This window comes from Agelaius tricolor, unplaced genomic scaffold, assembly GCF_023055355.1.
Source record: "Agelaius tricolor isolate 1412-34295 unplaced genomic scaffold, bAgeTri1.0.p SCAF_6, whole genome shotgun sequence".
In the NCBI taxonomy this organism is placed as follows: Eukaryota; Metazoa; Chordata; class Aves; order Passeriformes; family Icteridae; genus Agelaius; species Agelaius tricolor.
The window spans coordinates 20653466-20677167 of NW_027269266.1; the positions used below are offsets into that span (position 1 = coordinate 20653466).

At 37.4% G+C, this 23702-nt stretch overlaps 1 protein-coding gene across 7 annotated transcripts in view; it reads left to right on the top strand.

Annotated features, from left to right (window-relative positions):
• The window catches only part of CDK14 (cyclin dependent kinase 14), a 346858-nt gene that overhangs the window by 224012 nt on the left and 99144 nt on the right, over positions 1-23702 (top strand). For all 7 annotated transcript variants that reach the window (XM_071428970.1, XM_071428969.1, XM_071428973.1 and 4 more), the window contains 2 exons: positions 626-674; positions 21851-21990. In XM_071428970.1, coding sequence (XP_071285071.1) covers positions 626-674; positions 21851-21990 — 189 coding nt within the window. The remainder of the gene's footprint in view (positions 1-625; positions 675-21850; positions 21991-23702) is intronic.

Genomic DNA, 23702 nt, shown 5'->3' on the forward strand with positions numbered 1-23702 from the left:
CAGATTACATAGCATCTTCCTTTTTCAGCTAGATCAAGCATCTTCTTGGATATGAGTGGGAAAATACTTCTAGTGAACTGAAGAACTTAATGTTGGAGTAAATAAGCTGTCATTGTACTTATTACTTCTGCTCATTATTTATATGTATTCTTTAGAACATGGACTCTTATGTATCCACCACGTTCTCTGTGCCCCTGTGTGTCACAGAGACCCACACTTACTCTTACTCTTCCTGAGAAGCATAAAAATATGACAGTGAGGCTGTAGAGAATTGTATTTGTCATGAAGAAGGAAAAACTAGATTTCAGGCTTCTTTTTTCCCATAGCATAATTGTGAAACTTTCCATTTCTGGTGATGCCACAGTAAATGAGCTTTAGGTCATGTTGGTTTGATTTGGTTTAACAAGTTGGGGTTTTTTTTGGTTTTGCTGGTTTTTTTGGTATTTTTTTTCCTCTGTTTGTATGGCAATTGTTCATAGGTTAGTTTTCTTTCCTTGTCTTAGGACTTGAGCTGCAGAAGATAGATAAAAACTATGAAATTATGAAAATTGACAGTAAATAAATATTTTTTAAAAATAAATCCTGGGTTTAGTGAAGTAATTGAATATACCCCTTTTTCTTACAGAACGGTTTACACAGTACGGCCCTAAGAACCTTAGACAAGCATGGAATAAGTAAGTATTTTTTTTAATTGCACTTTTAACTCTTCAAGGGTATACTGAAGTTATAATATCTAACTCAGAAGGGCTCTATTCTTTTCAAATAAGCCATATTTGAATTGCCAGTTTCTTGTAAATAGGAAGGAACTGCATAGGATAATATTTTCTTTTTGGGGGTGTTAGTTGGCATGTGTATTGAGCTCATGGAGAAATATTGTGTGCTTTGGGCCATCAGTTTTGTATCTTGTTTTCTCTGTTCACCTATAAGAATTTGGAAACTTTTAAATAATATGTTTCTAATCCACTTTGAGTGTTGTTTCCACATGATCATCCCCTGTTGCCAGATCCATCTGGTCATTGCTGTGAGCTGCTGACCATACTGTTGTAATCTTAATTATGAATGAAAAAGTCAGTGTAAATTCACCACACTATTTTTTTTCCTTTTAATGTTTCCTGAATTTGGTCACATTTCCATCATATGGATGTCGGTGTAAAGGTATCATGCTCAAAGTCCAGCAAAGTTACCTGATGAGCATTCAGATTGAATATCACACTACTGGCATTATTCTAAATAATCATCTGTGTAAAGTTTGCTAGAAGATTTCTCAGCACATATAGAATCTTTGTACACAGGATATTTGGACTGCACTCTCTTGAGCAATTAATAGCTTTTATATTTTGAAGAAAGCATACAGAGTTTGAATTGAATGATTTCAGCTATGTCAACAACTTGTCTTGCCAGAAAACCTGTTCGAATTTTTCTTCACTCTCTTTTCACCAAAAGTTTTGCAGCAAGGTTAAGCCTTTGCTGTACCAGCATTTCTGTTTTCTTTCTGGTACTAATTCAAATTTTTATTTTTGCTAGTAGCTACTGGTAATTTACAAGGGAGTTCAAGAGATTAATCAGCAGGAGACTGTAACATCTCCAAGTTCACCGCTGTAATTGAAGATACAAAATGTTTTGGTAAAGAAGCTTCCTTATTGTAAAGGAAAAATAAGTTATTAATAGAGTAGAAATCCAAATTATTTTTCAATATTCTTATTTATTAGCAATGAAATGTGTCTACAACTGCAAAATCCACACCATGGTCATTTTTCCAAAATGTGATTAGTTTATATTCACTTTGCCATTCTATTAATTTTTCTCCATCTCCTCCTTCCAAACCCATTTGGTCCAGTGTTTTCATTTTAAAGACAAACAAACAAAACAAAAAACCCCACAAACAAACAACCCAAAAAACACAAAAAACCCCACCCCACCTTTTGAAATTGTGGTTGACAATTGAAGGAGGAAGAATCTCTTAATATAGCAGGATTACTGTTAAAAATGTGTTGGTATTACTTGTTGAATGTAATACCATCAATGTTTGTCCTTTGAGTCAAAACCTGTGGTTCTGTAGTGCCAGGCATCTTCCATGGCCCTGTGCTCACTTTGCAGTCCTACTGGGTCAGAAGGAACTTTGCAGTACTCCTGGTTAGCAGGAACTTCCCAGTTCCTGAAAGAAGAAATAAAACTGGCACTGAAACCAGTTCAGGCCTCCACAAAGGCATTAAGGGTCACTAGCCCTTTCAGTAGTCTATAGAAAAGTTCCTGGCTTGTCCAGTTCAATCTAGGACCCTAATTAGGTGGCTTTGGTGGATGAGGCCATCTCCTGTTTACTGCAGAGGCAACAGAAATATTAACTCATATTTAGCTTTTGTAAATATCTCAGACCATTTTGCCAGTTGTAATCCTTGCAAGCATCTTAAAATGTTTGACTGTACCTCAATCTTACCACTTAGAATACAATTCAATTTCCTGAAAGTCACAGCTTTCCTTTTAAAAATTAAATCACTATAATGGCCTGTATCCTGTCCTTTTACAATCAAAAAAATTGCAAGTTGAATTTTTCTTTAAAAGTAGTTAATGAAATACAAAGCTTGGAAGAAGCAATTATATTACAACATAGGCAATTAGATCTGGATTGGGAAAGAAGGACAAGGAAACTAATATTGATTTGAATGTGTTTGCTTGGAGGCATATATTTGCCTGAGTAATGTGAATAGATGCTGGCATGCCATTCCATCCATCCTGCAGGCCTGGACTGAAGTCTTTTTTCTGTATTTTAACAGCAGTTAGACTATTAAAATACATCAGTTATGTATTAATAAGTACAATAATGAATTTGAGAAGTTGCTGTCTTCTATTTCCTTCAACACTACTGCATGAAATTTCTCTTTTCATAAAAAAATCACAAAAAAACCAAAACCCAGTTTGCTTAAAACAGCTTCATTCTCTGAGATTTCATAATTGACACTAGTTCTGATCACATCACAGGCCGACTCAAATAAGACCAGAGCTTTTTAAATTCTATGAAACCTCTAAAAAAATATTTACACATTTTCAATGCTCTGTACATAAAGGATTTGCAATTTTTCAGCATAAATGAAGGGATTGAAAGCAATGACAATACATACAGTTCAGTGCTTCATATGGGTATTTCTAATATAATAGGAAATATTCAGTGCCTCAAAATTGTGTCATTTACATTTGAAATGTGAAGGGCTTTCTCTCTTTCCAGTGTAAATCTTTATCTGTGTGCTGTATTAGAGGCCTGCATGCTTGCACAGCTGTAGTTAAGGATGTATAAACATTTCCCTTAGAGACATCGTATTCCCAGGGGTTTGTAATCCAGCTGTAAAACTTAACACACGGATGGACTGATTCATTCCAGAAATTTTCTTTCTTTCTTATCACGTTTCAAAAAACAACAGTCTCCAGTCTTAAATTAAAAAACCTTTTTAACTTCCTGATTTAATTTGTGGAAGATTTTTGGTGGCACAAATTATGTCACGTACATAATTATTTTAAGGGCAATGAACATGAGACCTAGAATGGGCATAAAAAACATACAGCCTTTTGTTTTTAAATATGCATTGGTTTTGGTACAGACTTCCTTCCTCTCAACATTGTAGTAGCTTTGAAAGATACACCTTAAAGAGCAATGTTTGTGGTTTTGTAAGGATTTACATGTATGCTTAAACTTCTATTGATGCAAAGTCTCATTGCTGCATCTTATAGGGGAGGAATTGCAATGCAAAAAAAATTAAAGAATTTTCATATAGAAACTGTACAGCAGTGACATTGAACTTCATGCTCCTGGACTGGAAGAGAACAGCTTTAACTTTCTAAACACAATGAAGTTTCACTATCTCCTGTGCCATCTTTCAGGCACAGGCTGATCCTTGATCTTGTTTATATATATGTTTTGAGGTCATGGCATGTAAGGGTGGGAATATGGGTGTAGAAGCCTTCAAAGAGGCTTTTACATAAAAATGTACATTTTAATTCAATTTATGTAAGGGGAGATTAGTAGGAGGAAGAATAGCACTCTTCCAGTATCTGCAGAGCCAGCTTCATGTCTGTAAGGCCAAAGGAAGAGAGGCAAAAACCTCCAACCCCAAACCTTCCCAAAAGTCACACACACCAGTTTGAGGGCAAAATAATTGCACCTGACCAACATCAGCTTCCACAAGATGATTTTAAAGGCAGAGCAAAATGATGGAAAGATATTGGACACAAGTCAATTGCTGTTTAATTCCTGGTTTAACTGGAAATTATTCAAAAGCCTGGAATTTAACAGCAATGGCAAAGTGAAACCTAGCAGGATCATTATATAAGTCAGATCTCTTAAATTCTTAAAATAGAATTGGTTAATATTAGAGGCTACTTTTGGGAAGTGTTTGAGGCAAATAATATAACTTTCACTTACAGTTAATTAAGTTCTTTGGAGACTTTAACACTGAATTTCTTTACTGATTGTCAAACTACTTAAAGAATACAGAGCCAGTATTTACTAAATAAGATGGAATCTATACATTTTGTGGTAATGCTTATAAAGTTAAGAAACAAAACTTGCATTGATGTTTACTTCTATCTAGTATGAAGCTTCACCTCCATAGCATGACATAACATACTGTGGAATGTAATTATAAAATACTGGCCTAAAAAGAACTAAGATGTGGTAATCTGATCTTCCTATAGAGTTCACAATTATATTTCCACTTTTTTTCCTGAACTTTTCTGTTCAATTATCTCTACACAATAAAAACCAAGAACAGCTCTGCCTCCAGAATGCAATGCAACCTCTTTCAATTTGCAAAAGCTTCTCCACAATAATAAACCCTTACAGAAGAATAACAAAAGAGAACTAATTATCCTTGTGTATATTTGGTAGGATATGAAAAGCTTTTTCAGATCCTTCTACCATAATGGGTTGTATTGTGAGAAATTAGGTTGGAAAGAAAAGGTGCAGTTGAAAACAAATTCTGCTCTGCATAAATAGGACTAGTACTTTGTAATTCCCCAACATGGCTTATTTATTATATAAATAACACTTTATTCTCACAACCAGTCCCACTGCTGAGGATTTCTTCCTTTAACAAGATGGCCTCTGTACTTGAGGCCTCCCTTTCTGAGGCCAGGGTGTTCAAAAGTTGCATTCCAGGATGGACTGGCCTATTTTGGGACTGTTATTCAGTGAAAACTTCCTGAAGAAAGCAAAGGGAGTGAATAGAGACAAGCCCATGTAGCTTGAGTCTGTGTTTTGTTTCAAGCATTGCTTCAAGAAATTGGTTAAAGCTGAGACCTGGGGAGCATTTTTGGCTTGGGATTCTGTTTGGGTTTTTAAGAAAATCTTTGCCTTAGCTGGGTTTTGATTAAAGAAAGAGCACTCCTCTAATTGTCACTTTTATCTCTTTGCCTCCTGTCCCTTCACCAGCATTGCTCATTGTAACATAGCCCGTAGTACCACTGAAGGAATACTCAAGCTCTCCAGCACAATAGAAACAAAAAGCTTTAGTGTTGTGGTTGTGGAAACCTTTCTGATGGATATAGAAGCAATAAGGATTTCAGGCAGGACCGAGCAGAGGTGGGCTGGCTCTGTGCTGGGGCCAGGAGCAGCCACTGATCACACTGGGGCAGCCGGGGTGGGTCCTGGAAACAAGATGAAAATATTTTTTGGAAGTATTTGTAAATATATATTTTTTTATATAAATATAAACCTGCCTCTGCCTCCTGAAGGTCTGCAGCGATACTGCTGCACTGGAAACAAAAAGCATTTTGTATTTTCGGGGTTTTTTCTCTCTTTCCCATGAACAGGCGGTTGCCCGAGGGCGTGTGGGGGGAGTCATGTCGCGACATGCCCCGCGATGGAGGCGCGGTCCCGCGGGCCCCCCGCCCCTCTCCCGCCGCTGCAGTGCCCGCTGTCCGCGCCAGGGGGCGCCCGCAGCCCAGCAGCGCCGCCTGTTGTTTATTGCTCTGCTTTGCGGGGTTTATTGATTAATTCATTACCATTTAAATGGTAAAATTAATTTTTATTAATTATAAATTAATTTCGGGGTGGTGGAGGCTGCTCGTTTTTACATAAGCGCCTTTTCCTGCGCCCATTAGCGCTGTTCTGTGTGCGCGGAGCTCCGCGGGGGCTGAGCGCCCAGCGCCGCGGGGATTGTCAGCTGGCGGTGCGGAATTACGGGATGCTGATTGAAGCCAAGGCTGAGAAACATCTCCGCACTGTCTCCGCTTATCCTTTCGCCAAGCTGAAAAATCCTTCCTGATTTATATTCCAACCTTTCTTTCAAATTGGAGCAACCGCAAAGTGCTATAGTGTTATACCTTTTCAAACCTAGGGGGAAGACTATTCCTAACAGACTTCATTGATACCATGTTTATCCTGACAGTCAATTTATTCTTGCTTTATTCTAAATTCCCCCTCTTTTGTGTTGCTAAGCTTTAGGTTTTGTGTTACATCCTCTTGTCCCAGTTAAAAATACTAATAAGCCTCCTAAACTGGACCACAAAAGCTTTTGTCATTTTTGTTTCAGAGCACTAATAACTCTGTGTTGCTTCATTACTAAAATTACATCGTTACTGCCCTGTACCTTTTCCCATCCATGACAGCAGTGAAAATACAGCCCCAATGTACATGGATGTTCCTTGCTGTTTTCTGCAACATTTAATTCAGTATCTGGCATTGGACTAGAGTTTGTTGGCATTGTTAACTCTTGGACCTATCCATATTTGGGGTTATTTTTCTGTGGAAATAATTGTTTGTGGTGTTCTATGCTCTATCTTGTTTTTAGATTTTCTGCCCACGTCTCATTACTGTTAGTTTCTTTGTACTAATGTCTTAGTCTTTTGTGGTTATTTCAGCATTTAGCATCATCTAGGAGTTGATTCAGTATGCAGGGTATCCCTTAGTCCAGGTCATTAATAAAGATGTTAAATAAAACTGTGACTAACACTAATCCCTCTGGCACACAGCTGGACACTTCCCTTCCAACTCAGCACATTGCCACTCATCATTACCCTTTGCTTATGGTCTGGCAGCCAGTTTTCAGTACTTCAGATGGTGTATCACATCCCAGGTCTTCAGAGTTCGTCCACAGAGCAAGATTTTTTTAATAGAAATCACATCAAATGTTATCTTTTGTTGTTTGTTCCACCAATTATTAAGTCCACTTTAAAAAAAAAAATTATATGATGTCTTATTCATTAGTCACCTCTTCTTTTGATTGCCATTTTGTCTTATTTCTTCTGAAGTCTAAATTTGTGTCCATATTGTCTTTTGTTTCTGTTGTCTGTACTTTCCTTCTATATTGCGTGTCAGTGTCCAACAAATATTTGCCAAGCTTCTCTTATTTAAAAACCAGAAAGGAAGTATGGGCATGTATTTGTATTTTTTAAGTCTAGTACCATACTTTAGAATGCAGAACAAAATTAGATAATGTTACAGTAGCATATCTACAACAATAAGCCTATGAAGAGAAATGAGGAGAGAGAACTGGCTATTCTTGTGTAGAATTCCTGGAAAGACTTTTAAAGGATGCCTTACATTTGTTTGCTATCCTCACTAATTCCTTAAGAATTCCTTTGGATATTGAGACGTATATCAGATAGACATGTTTATTTGGTGTTTCCAGGTATGATCTTTTTTTTCCAATGTATGTTCTTCATTAGTGTTTTTGAATACTTTCTGATAAGCTCTTCAGATGTTTCCAGTTGTTCTTTCTCCTTGCATTTCTACATTCCAATGTTTTATTAATTTCTCAGAATTATGTTTTTGGTAGTCTGTTACTCATATGCTGCCATGGTGTCTGTGTTCATTTCTTGGTTTGAAGTCTAATACTTTCTGATCAGATGCACCAGGCATCATGATATCCTCACATTCTGAATTCTACCCTCCTGCTTGAGTTCTGTGCTGTTGGTTTATCTGCTGATATCTCTCTTCTCCAGATAATGACATTGCTGACAAAACTGAGTCTCTGAGATATGTTTAAAAAATATTTGTATAAGGAATTAAAGACATACTGTGAAGGTAGTCCTATAAATAAAGTAGACCTTGCTGCTGGCTCTCTCATTATTTGCATGTAGCCATTAAAGGCAAGATTTTTCCAAAAGGAGAGTGAAAATGATAGGCAACTTGAGAAATGGGTTGGCATTCAAAAATGCTTAGTGCTAAGCAACTGCTCTTGGATTATGTGGCTAGTATTATCCTCTGCTGTTTGTTCTGTATTACAGATAATTTTTCTTTAACTGAACAGTTCCTTTGATTCTCATCTTAGGGTCTCAGAAACATAGATAATTTTGAGAGATGATGCAGACAGGCAGTAAGTATAAAAATACGAATAATGTTCCTGGGTTTCATCACCCCTGCAGATGGTTTAAGCCAATCTCAGAACTCATGCTGTTCATCTCTGTTGCCAGCCAGAGACTTATGACAATAGTTAAGATTTCTGCAGTGATGTAAACATCATAATCTATCTTTGCCTTAGGCAAATACTGACTTTTATGAGGATTTCATGTAGGGTTTTTAGTGTAATTTTGACCACCACATTTTCCATGGCAAGATCACTGGTATTCAGGTATTGCCATTCATGAACATCTCCTCCAAATGTCTCTTAAAATTCATTCAAGAAACTCTTAATCACTTCCTTTCCTGCATTTTTGAGTGTGTTGCCTCATGTATCTGCCTAAAGATTTCTGACATCTTGCCTGCCATATAGTACAGAGAAATGAGAATTTTTGCTTTTTCATGCGGGTTTTCCTTTTTTTTTTTTTAATTAGTGACACAGAAACACATATCATTGTAGGAGACTGGTGAAAACAGTGATTTTTTTCATGACTTTATTTTCTAGCCAAACAATTTTTGAGCTATTGTTTGAGGATTTGTGAAAGATGCTGGCTGCAAGCAGGTCATCATGTATATATGTGTTCAGTGCCTGCTTGACCCGTGTCAAAATGGGAAGATGGGAGACTCTCACCCTGCTGCTGCATTAAACCAGAGAGGCTGGATTGTGTATCTGCAGCAGCCCACTGTGAGTAACGAGCCCCAGCACAGGGCTGGTGCACCTGCCATTGCTGCAGGGCAAAGAGGCAAGTGGTTCCAAAGGGAACTGACCTTTTTCTTTCAGGCACTGAGTCAATCCCATATCCTAAGGCACACATTCTGCATTAAAATTATTATAGCTCTCCTGGCATTAGGCTGAACAACACTGGTGAAAATCTATGGAAAAAAACCCCCAAAATATGGTGTTGATGGTACTTTGTTTATTGTTTTAATTAGGTCTTTATAGGAAATATATTCTGTAATTTTGAAGAGCATCAGTAAAGTTAAACTGTCCTCTGATAAAGATGAATTTAATTAAAGTTTAAAATAAAATTTTGAAATCTTTTGCTTGAATTAGCAGCTCACTAGATAGCAAAATATGAATGCCAATGTTTATCACTAAATGTGACTCACAAAGAGCTGGCATCCTTTTAAATTCTGTAATACAGTGTATATCCACTGGCTGCTACCTCAGCTGAATTTCTATCCCTAAGATCTGATTTACAAATAGACAACTTTCTGTTAAATTATTCACATCTCATAATAATTGATGTAACAGAGTTGATCTTATGCTGGAGAATATTTGATCATAAATTCAATGAAAACAGCCACCATCTTTGTGATGTTTGTCCAGCTAAATCCTTCAGTGAATAAAATAATAAAGATGCCAGCTGTGTTTGTTTTATGATCGCTGCTGCAATAGGAGGCTGAAAATACAAATGAATAAAGGACTTAATTTTTCATGTTGGATTTATAAACTCAGAATCCTACTGCGAAGAGTTTAAATTGAAAAAGTAAAATTTTTCTTCTGTCACATTCTTATAAATGTATTGTTTGCCTTTTGAGTCCCTATTGTTTGGGAATACAGAATAGTTTTAAAAGATTGATATTGTTTGGATATGTGTGGTACAGATATTTGGTTATCCGTGGTCTCTGGTAAGGAAATCTTGTAAAAGTAGGTTAAATTTATGCTTTTCACTCTTGCATCATTGCATGTTAAGAATGGACCATCACTTTTGTGTTGCCTTCTTTGCTTAGATTTTATGGCAGCTTTAAATTTCTATTTATTACTGTATACTGTTAGTGTTTCCCAAACTAATTTCACCACCCTGACATAAAAAAATCATGCTGTGGATTATTATTGGCCTTCCTTCAGCATTATGACTTTTGCAGAATACTGTTACATTCCTTTTATTTCTTTCATATTTGATCCTTACAGTGCCCTTGAGTCAAGCTTTATTAGGCAACCATGAGGGCATGAATTTTCCTGAGATGCTGACAGATAGTGTTTGGTGAATATCATTTTTCTGTCAGCTACAGCCCACGTCTGTACTGCAAACTAAAGCAGAGCCAGGGAGTATCTGCTGTCCCCGAGGCCATGTGACAGACCTTGGCTACAGCTGTGCTGAGCAGCACTTGGGCATGCATCCCCTGTGGGCTTGATGTGGTCCCCATGCAGCTGCAGGTGCAGTTATTATTTTGAGGTAGTTCAGCCTTAGGTTTTTAAATCAAAATTTCCAGAATAAAGTAACACACATGTTGCAGACCATAGGAATTGTGTTCTAGTGTAGTATATGACATACCTTGCTTGTAGGAGCACAGAACCTGCAGCATTCTGGGAATGGTCCCTGGCATGGGTTGTTCCCTGGACTGTGTCCAAGAGTGAGTTTGGAGCATGCTGCTGACATGGGCAAAATGATCCAGGGGCAATGTGGACACTCAGTAGTTGAGCAGTCAGGCTCTTTGACTAGCCCTGTGAATTCAATTCAGCAACAAGGCTTCAGCAGAGAGATTCCTACTATTCCCTGTGCATATTCCTGAGCATTTTCTTGGTGAAGCTCCCTGCTCACACTGTTCTGCTAGGATTCTTTGTCACTTAGGACTAAAGTCTTAGGAAAAGAAAAATAAGAAATACCCCTGTCCTGTGGGTCCAGAATGATATATACATTTTACCTTTTTTTTCATTCCAGCTTTTCCAAGATACTTTCTTGTCTTCCCAACCAACTTTATCATTCTGATCTTGATTATCATAATAGACTTCTTATGTCTTCTCTTCATCAACATCCTTATTCAGATCATATAACAAATAACCAGTAAATTCAATCTTGTTTTTTTGTGTATTGTTTCATTCTCTTCCCGACACTGGCTGTTATACTCCATCATTTTTGAGCCCCTTCTTATCCTTTTCAAAATCCTCCATAATTGTGCCTCTTCCTCTCTTTCTTCACAAAGCTCCTATTCCCTGTTTTTATGTCAGTGATCTCTTTCTCATATTTAAGCCTTCTAATGTCCCCTAGATGGTTCAGGCAGACTCAGAACTGCTGCTTTCCTTTATGGGAATCAGATGGGTCTATGCCCAGATAGTGAATTTATCAGTTGTTTGTGGTACTTGACTCCAGGCCTCTTGTTCTCAGTTTGGAATCTGCTAGGGCTTGTCAGCCTCAAGGATCTGCTTTTACAAAAGCTTAATATTTATTTAACACCCTAAAATGAGAGCCAGATGTTTATTTACCTGCCCATCCAGTTCAGTGACAGCACACCTGACCAGAGCTTCATGGATTCCACAATTCTATGTGTGCAATATTTTTTGAGAATCCACTTGCTTTTTTTCTTTGTTAGAAGTGGCCTGAGCTCTGCTGGCAGTCAATTTTTAGTGATAGCTGGCTCTTTGGGAAATCTGACCTTTAGTGGTCACTTTTATAGATAAAAATTTTGATTTTAGCTCTTAAATCACCTATGCTGATTTATGCCTAAATAGCAGTAACTCCCTGCTTAGCTGTCTCTCTTTCATGATACTTTGACAGGATAGGATTTGCAAAAATAGTTCAGGGTTGAGTTCCTCCCTACTGCAAGCCAATTTCTGAGTGTCAGCACTACATCTTCACACATATATAAGTACAGGCACTTAAGATCCATGCATTTCAGTAATTGGTGGCTAAAATAGATGGAGTTTGTGACTCGATGGTTCACCTCCAAGATGCTTATGGATAAAAAACATAAACACATATGTTAAATTCATGCAACTCTTTAGAAAGGCACTTCAATACAGGTAAGTGTGGATATGTAATGTTCCCCCTAAAAAAAAAAAAAAATTTAAAATTACCAAATTGAGTACGAGAGAGATCACTGTTTTCTCCTTTCACGGTGGTGCCTGCATAAGAAACCTAGGGTTTTTTTCCACTTTTTCAAGTTCAAAGTCAAGTTCATACGTTAACACAAGCATATTTGTCTCTTAACAAGTTTTACTGCCTTTGGTGTCAGACACTGGATTTTCAGCCTGACTGGTTCTCCCTACTCAAAGAGGACCTAAAGTTCACTTTAGAAAGTTTCTGTCTGCATTAATGGAAAGAGAAAGTGGTGTGCTAGATCAGGAGAGTGGATCTGGAGGAGGAACAGTGCTTTCTACACTGCAGTGCTGGCAGGAAGGTGGTGTCCTACCCTGTGTCACCTGAACCAAGTGCCTGAGGGTCAGGGAGCTGCAGCTAGTTCTGTGTGATGTAAGTCTGTCTAAATACACAGACATAATAATACCTAATTAAGTGTTCTTGACTGCATAGCTTGACTATATTGCCCATATGCTCTCATTACCACCATTTCAGTCTCTTCCTCTCAGTATTTACTAGTTCTGCATCATTTCCCTCTCGTGCCTTAGCTTAGGAGCATGGTTGCAAAAAGACCAGGATCCTGCTTTTACATAATTGCTCAGTCTCGTTGGGTTCAGCCAGGCAACTCATCTGCATAAAGTTAAATACATGCATGTGCCTGGGGTCTGTCTTCCTGAGCTTTCCAGGCTTGGGGCATTCTCTCTACCTCCAAATCTCTCCCCGCCTTTAATGAGCTGTATAAATAAATACAAAGTATTCCTGTTAGTTCCATAGCTACAAAAATATATTTTATTAGCTGAGAGGTATACAGTAATAGAAAAGATCAGACCCATGCAATGTTTTAGGCAGCAGTGGGAGGACAGGGCAAGTAGCTGCTTCCAAGTGGTTGACGGATCTGAGGCCCCAGCAAGACAGATTTGTAGGTTAACTCTGATAAATGATCTTTGGCTTCACTGACTAAAGCAAGGTCACCCTTCTCAGGGCACTGCCTGCATGCTGCAACCTTGTAGCAAAATCTTGTTGAAGTACTTAGCAAACAAACCAGTTCTTATTTACATTAGAATGAAATTAAAACTTCTTAAACCCAAGATGATAAAATACCAGACAAAAGGGTAGAGATTCATAGAGAAGTATTAATGTTCATTTACTAGCACTTAGTTCTGTCTTTGTTTGTTTTCTAAAGGTAATAGGTCCAGGAAGACAGCTGGAAAAGGGAAAATAAGGAAGACTTTGTTTACTTCCCTAATGGGTGCACCCAGTTGACAAATTTGAAAATCAGAGCTTGGTTTTTTTCTTTTTCTTCAGAATATCTTTTGCATGGATTTATTTGGAGAGAAGCAATTCAGGTTGTCAAGGGTGGCATGAGGAAAAACACAGAGCTTTGACTGCATTGTGTGCCAAAGGTTTAATTCAGCTATTTCTGTGCTGGGGGGTGGGGGCTTAAAATATGTGAAGAAAGAATACTATGGAATGTTAAATCCACTGCTATATTTTTCTTCCTTTTACCATGCCCCAAGATTCACTGAAGTTGATATAAATTCACCATGCCTTATTTTAAAAAGCATAACAGAAAGGCATTCTTCCTTTAAGAGTCAGACTGTAAAAGGTGATTTTCTTTCACTCAGTTTGGTTTAAGCCTGTAAAAAGCATTTAGTGAAAAATCTGATATATTTGTTAGGGCATTTACTGCATTACTAACTTATATTTTCAGTTCTCACTGAAAGGTTTATAGAGAACATAAACCTTGAAGAGTTTTGTTCAGGATTAAAGTTATATTTTCTCCATTTTCTGGTGAAATAATAGCTCATAAAATGATTGGGGTGTTAGTAATTATTTTTAGCTCTGTTTATTTTCCGAGGTTATTCTGTTCAGCTTTCTGAGGTGCACACAGACAGCCTTTAAAAAACATTCACCTTGATCAGAAGATTCATGCCCTTTAAAGAATCAGAATAATCAAAAGCTTCTGACTAGATGTCACCACTGTGTTGTTTTTCTTCATTAATTGCACTTACAGCAAAGATCTTCCAGTAAACTATGAATCTGGCATATTCAGTAGTGGTCTGTTGTGGTGTAAGTAATGTACTGTCTTCCATAATTAGTATCTTTAATACTGGCCTAATTGGGATGCTGACAGAATTAAAATAGTTGATTGGTGGTGCCAAGTAAAATCAAAAAGAAGTAATTGCTAAATTCTTTCTGGGACAAAATAGTAAGGCATGTTCTAATTAAAATTTCTTAGGAAATACTTTTTATGGGAAGTACCTGTATCCTAAGAGAAACTGCTGGAAACTGAATGAAATAATGTCAATTACTTAAGGTAGTCGTCTTTTAGTTTCATTACTTAGTTCTGATTTTAAACAGTAGCAAAACACTGTACCCAGCAGTCATGCTGCCTAGGCTATACAATGTCAGAATTCCTAGGAATTAAGGAAGTTTTGTGATCATATCACACAACACCACATCCTCAATAGCTTAGGGTATGTTATCAATGCATATACATTGTATGTTTGCTGTTTAAATAAACTCTTCTTCTCTTTAGTGTCTCCCATGTAGACTCCATACTTCTTGCTTCATTTGATACTCCAGCATATGTTATTCTGGCAAAAAGATGATAAGCATCAAATGTTAACCTTACTCTGTGTCAGAATTGGAAGAAACAAGTAGGAAAAATATCTGCAATATTGTCAATGAACAGTATAAGCAATCTTCCCACCCAAAGCTCTCAATAGTTGGTGCTGAGTTTCTTTGGAAGGTTTCATAGCTCAGCATATTTATTCCGAGACATCAGAGCAAGAGCTAGCCCAGGTAGCTCTCACAGAACTCCGGATACTTTTAAGTCTGTTGTACATTGACTGGTTCTCCTTCAGCATAGCTTTTAAACATCAAATCAACCAAATTCAGTTTTTGAAAGGGGTGTGTTCTGTAATGGTGGTAATGTTCTGCTTTCTCTAGGAAGCAGACCAACCAAGCTGGAAATCACAAGCATCATTGTTTTAAAGAAATACAGAAATACATCTGAAACAGACACTAAAACACATCAAATCTAATGCAAAAGAGTCAGGGAGAAATAGACTCATCTAAGTTTTTGTCTTGAGTTGCATTAGGTGATGACACAAATAATCAAGTTCTAATTGAGTATAATAGCTATTGTCAAAAGTGAATTGCCTTGAGAGGTTGAATCACTTCATTGTCTAGCTTAGGTGTGACCAAACTGAGTCTCTGAACCCTAATCTGACTCATGAGCAGTTTAAGCTTCTTAATTCTCTGTTCTGAGAAGTTCAGGAGCTGCAACTGTAATTTTGGTTGACCTACTGGGTCAGTAGATTCTTTTAAAAATTACCAAGTACCATATATATATGTCATTATATACCTAGGGCTAAATCTATATTAATCAAAATAGAAAACCTAGTTGTCTATATTGTTAGAACCTTCAATTGTTACATTCCCCTTTTTTCCTGAAATGCTATTGCAGCATGTTGGCTGCTTTCCAACTCATGGCATCTGGGCAAGTGTCAAATGAGAATTCGTTCAGACAGGCCAGGGTTCTCATTACCCTCCTGGAATGCACTGAATGAACTTCTCTCCACAGCTTTCCAAATGGGGAAAGCTCTGACCTCTGCTACATCGACATTAACAGCAATGCCAACGAATCAACACTGACACTGTTATTTTCTGTTCCATATCAGTGAATACTTATCATTGGTTGTCATGGCTTTTATTGTAATAATAAATATTTTGACCACCTTTTCAGTACTTCAGTGGATAAGACTTCTGATGCCTATAATATGGTAATATAATTAAAGGGGATCAAACTAATTTTTAAATTTCCAAAGAGATCATATCATACACCACCAGGGAAATCATGGTGGCCTGAAGACTGTGGCATGCAGTGTTGTGCAGGAGCACAGAGCAAGGACAGACACTGGGAGCAGTATGGCCATGTTACACATGTTAGAGCCAGCGCAGGCTTTGTCCCAGCCTAGCTCATCCAAGAGCGAGTCATTGTGCCCATGTGGCAATCTTGATTCTATTCAGGTGTTGAGCAGACAATTCAAGTGATGGCCAAGGGATTGTGGAGACTGGATTTTCCCATCCTGCATGTGTAGAGAGCTCAGTGTTTCTGAGTCTAAACTGTTGCCAACATCTCAATTTAGGAAGAGCAAGAGGGGCATTGGGTCTTTGGAGACATGTCTTTTCTAGGGAGTGTGCACAACCCAGGACTGCAGTTGGCAGCCCCACGCAGGTGTGGAGAACAGTCCCAACAGTGATATGTCACACTGGCTCTGTTTGATTGTATTATTTACTCTGTAGTTTGGCTTGAGGTACCTCTATATTGTGCTGCAGAGGAAATTATGCATTTTGTGATTGATCAGCAAAAAGTAAAACACTGCTTGAGTGAGCCTTCAAATGATTTTGTCTTTCTTTGTTCATCAGTTTTAGTCCTCAATACCCTTTGTGTAAAACACTGAAAAAATGGTAACATCTTTGCTCTGTTCTATTCTCATCTTGATGTACTCCTTTATGCCTTCATCATGATGTACGCCTTCATCTGTATCAAAAGCTAAAAGCCTGGCATCAAAACTTGTGTTCAGTTGTTGTGGTGGTTTCTTGATGGCTAAATAAACCCTCCAGAGCTCCGTGGAGGCACGGGGCCCGTTCGGGAAGCGGCTCCTGCACGCTGGAGCTGGCACGGCGGCTCTTTGAAGACAGTGGGTGTTCTCTGCATGGTGGCAACAACAGAAAGGCTGCTGGAGCTCCTAAAGAGGAAATGCTGCTCGGGTAGGCCCTGCTCTGATTTGTGTTTCACGTAGCTGCTGCTAGAATCACATGGAGATTCAGAGATATAAGCTATCAAGGCACACGTGGGCGTTTCTGTATCAGCTGCTAGAGGACAATTCATTTGCAGAGGGTTAACTGCAATGCATGCTGTTGTACAGCTTTGTACAGAGCTCAGGAGAGGCTAGAGCCTGGCATGAGGGCAAGAGGCTGCTGTCCTCAAGCAGCCTTGGGTGAAAATGTCCCCATACAAGCACTGTGGAGGTGAGCTAGAACAGGGACTGTGCAGGAGCCCTGTTGTTGAGGGACCAGAGCATCCTCTGAGAGATGAGCTGGGAGCGCTGCCACCTGCCCTGCCTGAGTCACACCAATTTGTTACTTCTCTTCATACCATTAAACTTTAAGCTTTGCTAAATGGTGTGATTGTTCAGGTTAACTGTGGTTTTGTCTTTCAGCACTTCAGGTTGCAGGAGTTTGCTTAGAATAAAGAAAGAGCTGAAATTTCCAAAGGGAACTAGGTGCCTCACTCCTCTAGGCCATGCTATAAATGCCAGTTGAAAAATGAATTAATGATACACTGCAAGAATCATATCTTCACGTGGAAAATATGCACAGTAAATGATTTTTGCTTTGGGAAGTATTTACCTCATGCTGCTAGGAGCATATAGACAGCATATTATCTCCATTTGTTTTAATGCCCATTTGTCTTAATTATTAATGTGAATTTGAACTGCCTTCTTCATTGCATTTAAAAGCAAATCACCCCAAGTTCAGAAGTTCACTGCACATGCCCCAAACTTTTTTTTTCTTAAGAGCTTAAACCAAACTTCAGTGATCTTAGTCATGTTCTGCTTGACCAAATACTGACCTTCCTCTGCAGTAGAAAGATATTTAAGCCTGTTTTCTGAAATTAAATCAAATTCTTGTAATCCAATGAGATTTACAACTGCTCAAGTCTAGTCAGATTCATATATATTTCAAGTGAGACAGGTTCATATGGTGTTTGTTTTTCTTGAGCTAGGGCTGTACATAGCATTTGGGATTAAACTGAAAATCAATGTGTTTCACAAATGTCATCCGAGTAGGTGTGTAAAAATATTCCTATCATTTCTCAAATCTAATATTTTCTAATTATCTGCATATTATTTAATGCTCATTGCCAACGGTTTCTCTGTATTCTGCTGTACACCACATTTTCTGAAAGTACCTATGCTGTCATGGCTAGTAACTATTCCTCAGTGATTAGTGTGACAGTAAGTGAAGCGTGAATATTGAGACTTGCCATATCATGCATGCCAAGTTCCTATATGGCCCAACTGCTGTGAGACAAAACATGCTATTATGTTTTCGACACAAAGCCATATTGTATGAAATTCCATCCTGTCTCGTACTGAAAGAGGTGTATTTAAAAATGAAATCTTTTTTTCTTCAGTTCTTTTTGTTAACTTCTGTATTAGGTATTTAACTACTGAGCCCCATCAGAAAATTTAGCCTTTGTCTCTATTGAGGAATCAGGTTTCAAACTTAAATCAGACAAATTGTTAATGTTTTAAGGAGGATATTTTAAAGACAATATTGGAGAAAAGGAAAAAAAAAAAAACAAAGCAATCGTTCCATTGTTCCGACCACTGAGGTTATGCACTAAATAGGGTTTTCTGAACAATTCTGATGTAGCAGATGTAACTTTAATACATGATCATACAGTACATTTTTCACAAGTAAAGAACAACTTGTCTTCAAACAAAGCAGCAAAATTAGTCATGCATTCCATAAAGGCATTGGTTTTTAATACTGACAACCTTAGGAGCCCACATGCATGTGCTTTTTGCAGCGGCCATTGATTTCCAGAAATGACCTTTGCAGAAGACATGAGTTTTGGAGAAGAATTTTTTCATTGTTGGGCAAAGCTCCATAAACAAAATTAGAATTTTAATGTAGAACTTTAAAGATATAGCTGAGCTAGGGGAAAGTGGTGATTTGATCCATGAGTTACTCAGATGATCTTTGGCCTGTATTACACAAGAGGTGACACTTGATCGTTATGGTCCCTTCAGAGTTTGAAATCTATAAATGCTTGGAAACATAATCCTAATAATGTAGCAACTGGAATCTTCAAAGCACTGACAAACAACTAACACCAGCCCCACAGCCCCAGCACTACTTGGAAGGTGATCAGGGAATATAGATCTAATAATTATAGCAGATTGAAATATTTTTGCAGACTGTGCAATGAATTTAGTCTTCTATTTATTAATTATAAGACTGGTTCTAATTATGACTGATTTATTCATAATTATTTAATTACTTTATGTGATTATTTTTGAGCCCTAGATTTTTTTTTAATTTATATTATATTAAATATATAATGCGCTGATTATTTTATGTTTATCTTTGGTTTCTCAACTGATTTCAGTGAATATGTATCTTTTTTTTGTCTAAACTGGGAAGGTGACTGGCTTTCTACACTGTTCCTATTCAAAACCTGTTCAATTTATATTAGTTTTTCTGAATTTCTTGCAAAAAGATCTTAGCAGTATGCCAGGTACACTGGTGACCATTATGAAGTCAAAATGTCAGCATCACTCTGTTCAAGGAGCTGCAGATGGCATCCAAAATTTCACCTGCAAGTCAGAATCTGTTGGTGTTTGAATGTTATTTTCTTTGACTTTGCTTTGCCTCACCTAATTAGCATCTCCACTGTATGTATGGATCAGCTAAGGAATGGTGTAATTCTTATATTGGAGGGTAATATTTCACTACTTAAGTGACTGCATTTTTCTGAATTAACATTCAGAAAATTAACATTAGTTCCCATTCAAGACAGAGCAGGTTTACTATAGTTCCTAAAATCTTGCAGCTACCTCTGTAGGGAAAAATTGCATTTTTTTTAAATGGTTTGACACAATCTCTGAATGATTCATTGGTGCAGGGGGGATTAGGACTCAGGCCTCACAGATTCAATATAATCACCATTCCATGGAAATTTTGGATGTGTAGAAGAATTAACACCAATTCTCATTGAATATTTGCCACTCCTTTTCCTTTTCTTTGTTAATAACAACTTTTGTCTTGGTATCTTGCTGTGTTCTGTAATGAAATTCTCTGTAATTGTCACAAAAGTCGACCGAACATTTTCAACAATCTGGTAGTTTAAATAGTCTGGAATTATTCTAATATATAATGTAATTTATAAGCAATGAATCTTTCATTCAAGGTGTTTTTCTTTTGTCACAAACTGAAAATGAAAACAGAAAAAGATGTGCCCATCAGAAACACCGGAGTTCATAATCTGTTAAACCTGAAATAGCAATTTTGAAATCTAATCCTGGGAATTCAGTAAGACTGTGAGTGATGAGAAACAACGCCCTAAAGTGGTCAGCACTCCTGAGCAATTCATCCCTGGGTACTTTCTGGACATATATCCTGCCAGTTCTCAGGAAGAGATCAGATAGGCACAGTATTCAAATTTCCATCTAGCACACAGTTGCTAGAAATTAAAAAGACAGCCAGTGGCATATTTTTTGAATGATTGCAGAGAGCAGCATATCATGCATATGCCCATACATAATTTAGGATAGATGCTTTTGACTTTTTTTTTTTTAAATTCAAAATTAATATCTAAAATTAGAGGTTTTTTCACACTGATGATGGTATGGACATGGACAAAAAGTTGTGTATATGACATTTGTAACTTAAATTTCTCACTGTAGTAATCTTTTATATTTATTTAGTGTTTGCAGTGTTGTCTATTCTTTGTTGAAGAAACAATTTTCACCTGTGCCCATACTGTTTCATATAAATCATGCCATGTCAACCCAATAAAAGAGTAATGCTGCTTAATCCATCTTCTTGATTTTTTTTCTGGAAAGTCAGCTTGAGCTGACAAAAATGAATATTTGCATGAAACATGCTGTAGGATTATTGATTTTAGAGGAAAACATAATCTTTTTCAAAGGCTGAGTTATTTTGGACTGCAGTCTACTATTTACTGGTTTTGGGAAACCAGTGCATTGAAAAAACCTTTTATAGAATTTGGCATTTACCCAGTAAGACATCTTTACTGAGCAAAGGCATGGTTGAATTTATGAAGTTTCCTAGTAATAATAGCAACATGATGTCAACAAGATTCAGCAGGTATTTTTTTTGACTGCATATTACAAAAAGCGTGGTGGCTTTGGACATTTAGGAGGCAGCTGTAGCTTATTAGACCTAGGCCACATCTTGCTGATTACCATTTCACTGTCTCCACTTCAAGTCTATTACTTTTTAGATTATATTTTCTTATAATGTTCCCAAGGATTTAGCTCCCAGTGAAACAGTAAGTTTTCTCAGTTTCTGTAGGAAGCTTAGAAAAGATAACTCACTTAAATTTAATGTTTGCATTGCATTAACACTTAATGAGAAGTCAATTCCCTGCTATGTGAATATATGAACAAATAAGAAGTCAGTACTCCCTGAAAGACAAATGTCTTTGTAAAACATGATGAATGTGTTGCATGTTAAGCATCACTGGATTTTAAAATTTTATACTTATTTAAGTTGTGTGAATGTTGCTGTTATTGTAAGCTTGGATTTTATGTGTTCAGATGGTAATAAGCATTTGTTTCCAGCACTGTAAATTTTCAGTTTGTCAGTATGCTCAATAAAATGTAAATGGATGAATCAAAACAGTTGCTTTCAAGATGCTGTTGCTCATGATGCCTTAGCATACTAGGCAGGGCATATGTGATATGGTGTATTTTATGCTCTGTAGTTGTAAAATTTGTATGAATTTTGAGCTGTCAATACAGAAATGATCAATCAAATCCCTAACCTAAGGAACGCTTTTCCTGGTAGCACTCCTGGCTATTAAGACTTGGTGTTTCAACTGTGCTGACTGGAGATGGAACTAGTAAACAGAATAATTGTACTGTTTTCCAGAAAAACCTTCTTGTTTGTGTTTCAGGCTGAGCTGTGTGAACCATGCAGAAGATCTAGCTTCCAAACTACTTCAGTGTTTCCCAAAGAACAGATTGTCAGCACAGGCAGCTCTGAGCCACGAGTACTTCAGTGATCTGCCCCCACGGCTATGGGAGTTAACTGATAGTGAGTATAACCACCTCCAAATGGATCAGAAACAAAGATTCTAGCTCAGGCAGATGCATGTGTGTATGCTAGCCTCCACATACAGACAGCCTCATGGACACACACAGCCACACACAAAATACGTGACTGCAATTGTGGAGATTGGAATTACGTAGTTAGCTTGGACAAAATGGATTCTTTTTTTTTTTGCTATCTCTGCTCTGCAGTCTGCAGCCTGCTATCTTTGTATTTGATTATGTGTGGAGCCAATAGAATTCTCTGAATTGTCATAAGCAAAAGGAAAAATGCAATTTACATATTTAGTGCTTTTCACTTATAACATACAGTAATTCTTAACTAGCTGTAGCACACAGGATAAAAATTGAGCTGTGTTTGATTCACAGAATCTCTGTGTGTTCTAACAGTAGCCTTCTTTAAGAAAGGACTTGGCATTCAGAAGTCTGGGAAACACAAAGTGAACAATCAGTTAATTTGCTGAATTAACTGTACAAAGAGGATAGCAGATGATATTCTTAGCTAAGAATGCTTTCACTATTTTCATACATCCTTTTGCTTCCTTTATTAAACAGAATGCATTCCAGTTGGCTTGGCAGAAATGTTCCTATCATAATGTATGCTGCCAATTATCTTTTTAGTAATTTAAAATAATTTATATTATATGTCTGCATGTTGTTTTTCATCATTAAAAGCACACAGCTATTTATTCTAGGGAAAAAATAGTACCATGAATGATATTTTTTATTCAGAGAAGATTCTATTATTATAAAAAGGTTTCACAAGGGAATAACAGTCAGCATTTTGCTTGAACTCAATAGGGTGAAGAGACGCTTGCATTACAGCATTGTATGTTCTTTTCTGTTTTCAAACATGCATCCATTAGCAAAATATCTATATCCAGTACCTCAAGGCAGAAAGTTCAGTGTTCAGAGATGCAACAATGGAACATATGTGTGTAACTATGGCTGATTTAAAAGTTTGCTTTTAAAAACCAAGCTCTCTTTTTGAATATTCATCCACAGTAGAATCTATTTACAGTCATGTCGGTACAAAAACTTTTGTCTTCCTAAAGTTTATGTTTTCCATCCTCAACAGCTGTAGTAGTCACATTTTGAGCTGGTTCTGTGGCTTGGCTGTCCAAGTACCTATTCCCAGCTCTGCTCTGAAGAGCACTCTCCCATTTTTAGAATATGAAGATTAAACCAAAATATCACCAATAATTTATGTCCATCACTGTCACAGACTGTGTTCTGCCACTGCAAAAAGATTCCCAGTTTCCTTCTCTGCCATGGTGACCCAGCACTCAGTTTGCTGGCTGTGGTACTTGATAAGCAGAAAATTTAAATGTTCAGTGTAAGTTAAGGCAGCTGCTGTTGAAAGTCTGCCTTTGCAGAAACTGATGCAGAGATTCTTTTCTTCAGAACTAATGAAACATCAAGAATGCCAGTTCATTTATCCAATTTCCACCAAATGGAAAACAAAAATCACTCTGCAGTGGTGACATCTCAATCCTTATGACTGTGTGATTTAGTCTAGCCAGGATTTTGAATTCTGAATTCTGCAGTAGCACTTTTCTGTTAATATGGACTTATTACCCACTTGCCACTTAGTTTATCAGACAGTGGTTAAATCCAGTTCTATCAGTGAAGTAAATGCCTACACATTATCACTCTGCAGCAGGCTGCCAACAGAGACAGTCTTGTCCTAGTCATTAA